The sequence below is a fragment of the Bactrocera dorsalis genome, chromosome 4 (genome assembly GCF_023373825.1).
Source record: "Bactrocera dorsalis isolate Fly_Bdor chromosome 4, ASM2337382v1, whole genome shotgun sequence".
Lineage (NCBI taxonomy): Eukaryota > Metazoa > Arthropoda > Insecta > Diptera > Tephritidae > Bactrocera > Bactrocera dorsalis.
The window spans coordinates 65,890,778-65,899,366 of NC_064306.1; the positions used below are offsets into that span (position 1 = coordinate 65,890,778).

Below are 8,589 nucleotides of genomic sequence, written 5' to 3' on the forward strand. Positions count from 1 at the left end.
GCCTAACTGTGGACAGTAGTATTGATTTCCCCCCCACCAACTCTATAGGTCCATTTTCGAGCCATCAGGGTATATATAGAAGTTTAGAGTGTTGTGCGTTACCTAACATACCTTTACGCCAGCCATTGTTATGTTTACTTTAAATTTTCTTTCTCTAGTTGAAAAGTGGGGTAATGTAGCTTGGTGTTGCCCAACCGCAATTACCACAAAATTTTATGCTCGAAGGTTCTATATGTAAATTCTCCAGCAAGCCAGTAGTCGTCCCATCGATTTGTGCTGCGCAGTTTTCAGCGAAGAGGTCTATAGGTGGTAGGTTTAGTGCCAGTTCAAGAGCCGCCGTTAGAGTTGTTCCTAACGCTCCCGTTATGCACAGCGTAGCGACTCGCTGAACCCTTTCTATTGGCTTCCTGTAGCTGGTTTCTGTACGCCTGTTCATCATACTACTACACTGTAGAGCAGAATTGGTCTAACTATTGCTGTGTAGCACCATTGCATGAGAGAGGGAGAGAGCCCCCAGGTTGTGCCGCACAATCTGCATACACGCATATGAAACATTGCTGGCTTTCCCTCACTATTTTTTTTCCACCCTGTGATTCCACAACAGTTTGCTGTCCAAAAACTATCCCCAAGGTAACGGGTGATTTTTTGAGGTTAGCATTTTCATGCATTAGTATTTGACAGATCACGTGGGATTTCAGACATGGTGTCAAAGAGAAAGATGCTCAGTATGCTTTGACATTTCATCATGAATAGACTTACTAACGAGCAACGCTTGCAAATCATTGAATTATCAATATACCAAAATCAGTGTTCGGTTCGAAATGTGTTTCGCGCGCGTGTTTTGTTCAGCGATGAGGCTCATTTCTGGTTGAATGGCTACGTAAATAAGCAAAATTGCCGCATTTGGGGTGAAGAGCAACCAGAAGCCGTTCAAGAACTGCCCATGCATCCCGAAAAATGCACTGTTTGGTGTGGTTTGTACGCTGGTGGAATCATTGGACCGTATTTTTCAAAGATGCTGTTGGACGCAACGTTACGGTGAATGGCGATCGCTATCGTCGATGCTAACAAACTTTTTGTTGCCAAAAAATGGAAGAACAACTGAACTTGGTTGACATGTGGTTTCAACAAGATGGCGCCTACATGCCACACAGCTCGCGATTCTATGGCCATTTTGAGGGAAAACTTCGGACAACATTCATCTCAAGAAATGGACCCGTAAGTTGGCCACCAAGATCATGCGATTAACGCCTTTAGACTATTTTTTGTGGGGCTACGTCAAGTCTAAAGTCTACAGAAATAAGCCAGCAACTAGTCAGCTTTGGAAGACAACATTTCCGAAGAAATTCGGGCTATCCGGCCGAAATGCTTGAAAAAGTTGCCCAAAATTGGACTTTCCGAAATGGACCCACCTAAGACGCAGCCGCGGTCACATTTAAATGAAATTATCTTCAAAAAGTAAATGTCAATGAACCAATCTAACGTTTCAAATAAAGAACCGATGAGATTTTGCAAATTTTATGCGTTTTTTTTTTTTAAAAAAAGTTATCAAGCTCTTAAAAAATCACCCTTTACATACTTGGTGCGGTCCTTGAGAGAGAATTGTTTCCAATTTATAGACGGGAACCTCTAGAGAGGAATTTTGTGCTTACTAGTAAACGCACCTTGAGGAGTACCTCAACACACTTCCTTGGTCATTTTAGCGTCGTTCCATTCTGCTCTTATCCGTCTAGAGATCAAAAGGCTCGTGATCCAGCGTTGTATAGCAGAATCAACACCTGTTCAGAATAGATTCGGTAGGGACTTTGCTGAACGCTCCAGGAATGCTCCAAGATCGTATCCTTATATTCAAAAGCTTTTTCGAAAATATTAGTGTATGAAGTGCAGTCTCTACTGATCTGCTCTTCGTACATACATACATATGTATGTGCTACGCCTTAGGCAAGCTAGAGTTTTCAACAGCAAGGACGTTAAGCTTACAGGCCTAAACTCTTTAAAGTAGATTGGTCTATTTCTACCTGCCTTCGGTAAGATACCTATCCTATCCTCTCTCCATGAGTGTGATACATAGCTGAACCTCAAGTATTATCTAAAAAGCATCAGTTATGCTTTAGAAAAGTTATGAAACTCGAATATACTTTTTAAATTTATTGCGTTTTCATATTATAGAACAAGTTGGTTTCAAGAAGCTTGTGTTTTATTTTTCATATTTGCAGGCATTTTACTAAAATATTAAACAATAAAAACAAGTTATGTATATAAACAAATATATAAATACATGTAAAACTATGAAAGAAATCCATTCAAATCGGCCAATCGTTCGCATACATAATCCGGCGTGTCTGTTTCAGTTAGCTTTGATTGCAAATCCTCTGGGGTTGTAGTGCCGGTAAGCACCAGTAGAGTTTGAAAACCACACACTTTGGCGAAGCGGATGTCTGTCACAATGCTGTCACCGATAAAGAGGCAACGTCTAGCATTCTTGATTTTATGCTGCTCCATTATAAAGTCCCGTAAGGCCACACCAGGTTTGCCCAATATTAAAGCCTTACGCTTTGTAGTGTTTTCGAGCACCGATATGTATGGACCGGGTCCTTGAAAATAGTGAAATATGTAAGTATTTATTTGCGACAAAAGAAGGCAACTTGAAATCTGAAACTTTTTTGCTAACTTAAGGGGGGTGATACCTTTAGAATTTTCAAAAAATTAAAAAAATGTTAGCTCTAATCAATATAAAAACTATTCAAGAATATAGTCCCGAAGTTTCATTGGTTTACTCGGAATATTTTTGAAAGAAGAAGCCATTGAACCACTGCACTTTAAGCAGCGGCTGTATAGTACCAAAACTTTGAGGCTCGTTTCCTGAAAACTAACTTTTTTTTATAAGGCCGTCAAAATTGCGAGAGATTTACTTTAACTAAAACATATTTTATACACGATTTTATACTCAAGTGCGTGATAGATCGCTTTTCCGAGAAAAATGCCATTTTGACAGATGTTTAACTATTTTGATGTCGAAGAACACAGGTAAAAATGACACCTTTTATAAAATCCATTCCTATATCTCCAATTTTTCGAAATTTTCAAAACCCCTCTACAAAGCACTTGTTAAAAGCTTCCTGATTAAAAATTTTAATTTTTTCTTTTCAGATAAAAATCCTACCCAGGAAGTTGACGGCGGCAAAACATGTCAATCAATGGGATATTTCCGTCATTTCGATTTTTTTTACATAAAATAATTTTTATTTTGCAGTTCAATAATACCTCTTAATATATACAAACAATTCGGATGTGATCTGCTTTTATTCTCTCATAATAAAAGTGGAAAAAATTACAAATTTTTTGACGGTACTAGAGGTATAGTATCCCTCCCATTAGGAGTAGTCTCACTACTTATGAAAGCTTTAGGCATATAGTATTTTGCAGGTCTTTTCCTTTGAGTAATGTTCGGTTAAAATATATTACTCATCATAGTAGTTCTCTAAAATCGATATTACAGAATAGTCTAAAAATAAACCAAATTATTTGGTAGTGAACGAGTCAAGACGATTGAGAAGTAAAGTCCTCTCTCGACGAACAAAGACCAAACTCTACAAGTCAGTCATTATTTCTGTCCTGCTATATGGTACAGAGGCATGGACTATGACAACGGCGAATCTCGTATTCGATGGAACGATGAGCTGTTCAACGAATTAAGAGGCAACGACTCTCCTGGCTAGGTTATGTCATCCGAATGGAAGAAAACGCTCCAGCTCTGAAAGTACTCGACCCAGTACCCGCCGGGAGAAGTCGAAGACCTCCACTCCGTTGGAGAGATCAGGTAGAGAAAGACCTGGCAGCACTTGGTATCTCGAATTGGCTTGATATCTTCAAATTGCGAACAGAAGAAATGTCTATTACCGCGTAAGTGGTGTCTATATAAAGAGGAAGAAGTATTTCGTCTTGAATATTTGGGAAGCTCCTACCTATAACATCCTTTCCGCCGATTGTGATAAGTGTGTCAGCTGCGCCGCCAATAAATAGGCACTCCGAATTGTTTTTCAAATAGCCATGGGCGCGCATCAACTTCGATGCCGTCAAATTGAAATCCACATCAATAATAACTGCCTTAACGGGGTCATCGCTGTTTATGACCGCACGCAAATCATCCAAAGTTTCTACGTAACCGACAAGCTGGAAAAGTAAAGTGCACTTAATACACATATTTACCGAGACCTCGCATACAGATTGCTCACCTCTTCGACCACATCGAAGCCAGCCTCACGGAGCAGCGACTTAAACGCTTCTGAAGTGAGGCAGAAGATAAGACCGTCAAATTGTATGGATTTCAAATAATCGCAAATTGTCTGCGCTGGATGCACAATCTCATGCTGTGCGGGCGGTCCGAGAAAGAAAGACAAAATATGAATTTCCATAATTTATGCCGGCGCTTTGGCGAACACATTGTCACATTACCTTCTTCACCTCGATACCGAACCTTTCAAATTTTTTCAATTGCATGCCAATGGGTATTATGCTATTGTTTGTGACATAGATGACTTCTTTGCCCTGCCGTTTGAGATAATCGATCGCTTCCGGAGAGCCAGGCAAGAGCTCATGTAGTGTCTGCCATATGACGCCTATTGATCAAAACAGATTATTGGCATTATCCATTAGGGTGTCACAAATGATGTCCATATAGTGAAGGGTGTTTAAATGGGGCTTTCGAAATATGAATTTTATGTTCATGACTTACCATCGCAATCACAAAGTATTAAATCGAAGGAGTCGAAAAAGTCTTGCTTCTGCTTGAGCGTCAGTTCATTGAGGTACTTGATGGCATTTGGACTTTTTGGATATTCCAACTCTGATATTAGCTCGGAACTTGATTTCTTAAATAGCGAAAGTAGGAAGTGAGTAAAATTCTTGGTGGTGTCTTCAAATAAAAACATATTGGAAGATTTACATAACAAAGTATCGTATTTCTTAATTAACAGAGTTGGAGCAACTTCGAAATGCAGAACAATAAAAATGTTGCGCCTTTTTCTGAGAAGATAGTGGGTCTTAGACCTAGTTGCCAGAATCTTGGCAAATACTTCTAAAAAACTACTTATCTAAAGCAGATTACAGCTCACAAGCATTGGAAAAATTTTACATTTTAAGGAACCTTTTTCCTAACTTCTGAGTAATCATAACTTTTTTAGTAAATTTTTGGACCACGTAAATCTGAATGTGAATGGCGTATCCTTTCCGCTTGCACATACTATTTTCAGGATTTTAAACCAGATTTGCTTTCGTGACCTCCTTCTTTTACGTCCAATTGCTGAACTTTACGTTTAAGGCAGTTTGCTTGCTAAATGCCTACGTCCACTTCCCATATAAAATTCCATTAGTTCTCTAACTTTAAGTTAGGTTAAGTTTGGTTAAGAGGCCGACCCCAACAGGAATCTCACTTGGACAGCTTAGAACGTCGGTGCGTTGTGTTATGTACCTAAACCTCCTCTATAATAAATCATAAAACCCTTACATATCCGTGATGTAGAGCAGATTCGTCTTCCTGTGGTTCATCTTGGTTAACACTAAATGACCTGCGACCTACGCGGCCTTACATCTAATACAGGTCTCTCACTTTATAATTTAAAAATCAAGCTTCAATGAACATATCGGAATAAAACTTTGCGTTCTCCTGGAAATGATTGAAATCGGACTATATCTTTTCAAATTCTTAGACTTAATAGTTCAGTGCCTGACTTTATACTGAAAATATTAGCTAAACTGTAAGATATCTTAATGAAATTAAGTGCAGGTATTTTCCTAATTTCATTCTTCTCAATGAGGTGTCTGATGCTTTCTACTGAGGGTGAACGACCGTAAAAAAGTTTCCTTTACTTCTTAATGTTGTTTTTATGGAGTTTAGAATAAGAAAAAAGCCACGAATTTAGTCTACTCGGTTATGAAACCCAAAAAATCTATGCAGTGACAGGGAGACGTTTGAATGCTGATTCATCGAGTTTCTATGAAACCGTAGAACTGTAGCAACAAACTGGTTTCATTATTAACTCTAAGGCTGTGGATGCGTGAATTAATACTTTCGACTCATAAAAAGTGACGACGATTCACAGCAAGGTTTATGGTAGTTTCTACTCACTACATTTTCACATTTGAGAAATTCACTTATCCTGAAAGCACTTTTGTTTGCACACGAAACAGGATATTTGTTTCTCGGAATCCTTCTGAAAATCGTTCGAAACATTTCACTTGCACACACGAACTCCCAGCTGTCCTGCAGCCAACTCATACCTCACTGTTAACTTTATGCTCCATTGCGCTCCAACACGAGTGCTCCGAACTCGATAACTGGGAATCTCTTCAAGTGGAAAGTAGAAAACCGCTGCGCTGCGACACTGAACGCTTTTTAGTTAAAATGCGCTAAATTATTCAGCTGGCTTCACACGGGCACGACCCGACGTTAACTGATCTTTCTTATAATGAAAGCTGATAAAATGTAACTGATTCAACCGCGCTGCATCGAGCTTGTTGGGGGAGTACTCATTACCCATTGAAATCCACAGTTACCTACTATATACTACTCATATGTTTATGTACATATATGTAGGTATATGTATGTATATAAGTGTTGTTGACATTGCTTGCATTTATTCATACCTATCGTAAGCCATTAGCGACAGCTTTTCCGCGTTGAGTCGCCTCGATTAAGACAATTGCTGGAAGACATTGAAGAGTATCTGTGCGATGGCATACAATTCAATTTAGGCATGACGTGCGCCCAACTGCTCACCGCCAAGCTGACTTAACTGCTGAGGGAGCGGTGTGAATATTGGCACGTTGCTGCTCTGCAAGACTCTGTCGCGAGCGATGATATGCCTGTGTTATGTTTACAAATATTACAAAATATTGTTGTCGACTACGAGCGTCGCAAAATATGTCCGAGTGTTTTGAGAGCAATTCACTTTTTGTGGTCTCCGAGTGAATAGTTCTTTACAAGGCTAATTAAATGCCATGAATCAACTATGTATGTATTATCCACCGACTCGTGCCTATAAGCATCATCGAAATCACACTACGAGAACAAATTAAACGCTTCGTGTTCTATTGTATCTTCTGGCTCGCCCTTACTTTTTTAAATGTTTCTACCATCCAGTATGGTTTTTAGAGCTTAGTGAACAGTAGAATACCATGAGTTTTGAACAAAATATAATTGAAGTGGTTTCAACGAAAACTTTGACAGCACTATAATCGTTGCCCCACATCTTTCTCAAAGCAATTTGCTCTCAATAGAGATCATCAGCTATCTTCTCTATAAAAAATCTTCGATAAAAATTCTATCCTGTAAGTTACTGCAAAGCTTAATCTCTGAGAGTTTTGTACATCCGAGTTTTTCCAGGCTACAATGCTTGTGTTACAGCCATCTTTCAATGATTCCACTGTAGACATGTAATACCTCTAAGGTCCTAAAATGACAGGCAACGTCAATATCTTTTTAATTACAATATCAACCGCCAGTGCCCACCGTAGCATTGTAAATATAATCTTTAAATATAATCACAGTGTAAACAATTTATTGAGTCAGCCCTTAAACAATACAGGTTCTTATCTCTGTTGGAATTGGTGTGGGTATTAGGGCTACTATTTGAGTATGTCGAAATGAAAATTGTCTGTGAGGCTCTGGAGTACATCCACACATGACATGGAGTCAACCAAACCTGTTATACCAATCTTGTATTATTGTTTTGGCTAAGTCAGTTGAGAACAATTTGCCTATAAAAATTTGTATGTTACGGTTTTCGGGTCTTACACTTGTCCGCGTGTTTTTTGGTTTATCAGTCATTCATAATATTGTATCACTTTATTTGGTTACACCCTCCGAAGTTGATTTCTAGACTATCTTGTTTCGAATATTTCATTCCGAATCAGAAGCATGAAATATCTCAGGATTTTTTTGCTGCAGCGACCTTACTTAGTCGCATCCGTGCCATCTTTGTAGACCCATTTTTAAATCGGAAATTGTCGGTTAGCAAAGAATATAGTGCAAACATGAAAAATCCGTTCATTTCAATAACGTAGCCCAAATATATTGGAATTTGAAGCTTTGGCGGTTCGACTCAAATAATCGAATCAATGGCTCGTAATGTTGAGCTACAAAATAGACGGATTTCGACAGTAACTAGGTAAAGAAATCAGATTGAAGATAAATACAGGGATATGTTAAAAATTTGTTCGAAAAATGGAAGATCCATTAATCTCTTTCGAGGTTCCCTACATTTTAAAGAAAAACCACAGAAACTTCAAATTTAATAGGGGAATATTTTCTATCATTAGAAAGGTCCGCGACCACGTCTCAGATGGTCCATCCGTTGAGTCCAATTTTCGATGACTCGTTCGAGCATTTCGACTGGTAACTGGCGAATGACACGCGTGATGTTTTGCTCCAAGGCCTGAATCGAAGCGAGATTGTCCGCATATACATTAGGCTTTAGATATTCCTACATAAAATAATGTAAGGGTGCGACATCACACAATCTAAATGGCCAATCGGCCGGCTCAAAACGTGAAATTATCTGCTCACCGAAGTGTTCTCGCAATAAATTA

At 38.9% G+C, this 8,589-nt stretch overlaps 1 protein-coding gene across 1 annotated transcript; it reads right to left on the minus strand.

Moving 5' to 3' along the window:
• Window positions 1–2,175: 2,175 nt before the first annotated feature.
• On the minus strand, window positions 2,176–6,494 carry LOC109580008 (uncharacterized). Its single transcript, XM_049454842.1, has 6 exons — window positions 6,280–6,494; window positions 4,736–4,871; window positions 4,456–4,619; window positions 4,236–4,370; window positions 3,966–4,173; window positions 2,176–2,594 (listed from the first exon to the last, which is right to left on the minus strand). The coding sequence occupies exons 1-6, from the start codon at window positions 6,301–6,303 to the stop codon at window positions 2,287–2,289; spliced, it is 975 nt and encodes a 324-aa protein (XP_049310799.1). The 5' UTR covers window positions 6,304–6,494; the 3' UTR covers window positions 2,176–2,286.
• Between the last annotated feature and the right edge of the window lie 2,095 nt (window positions 6,495–8,589).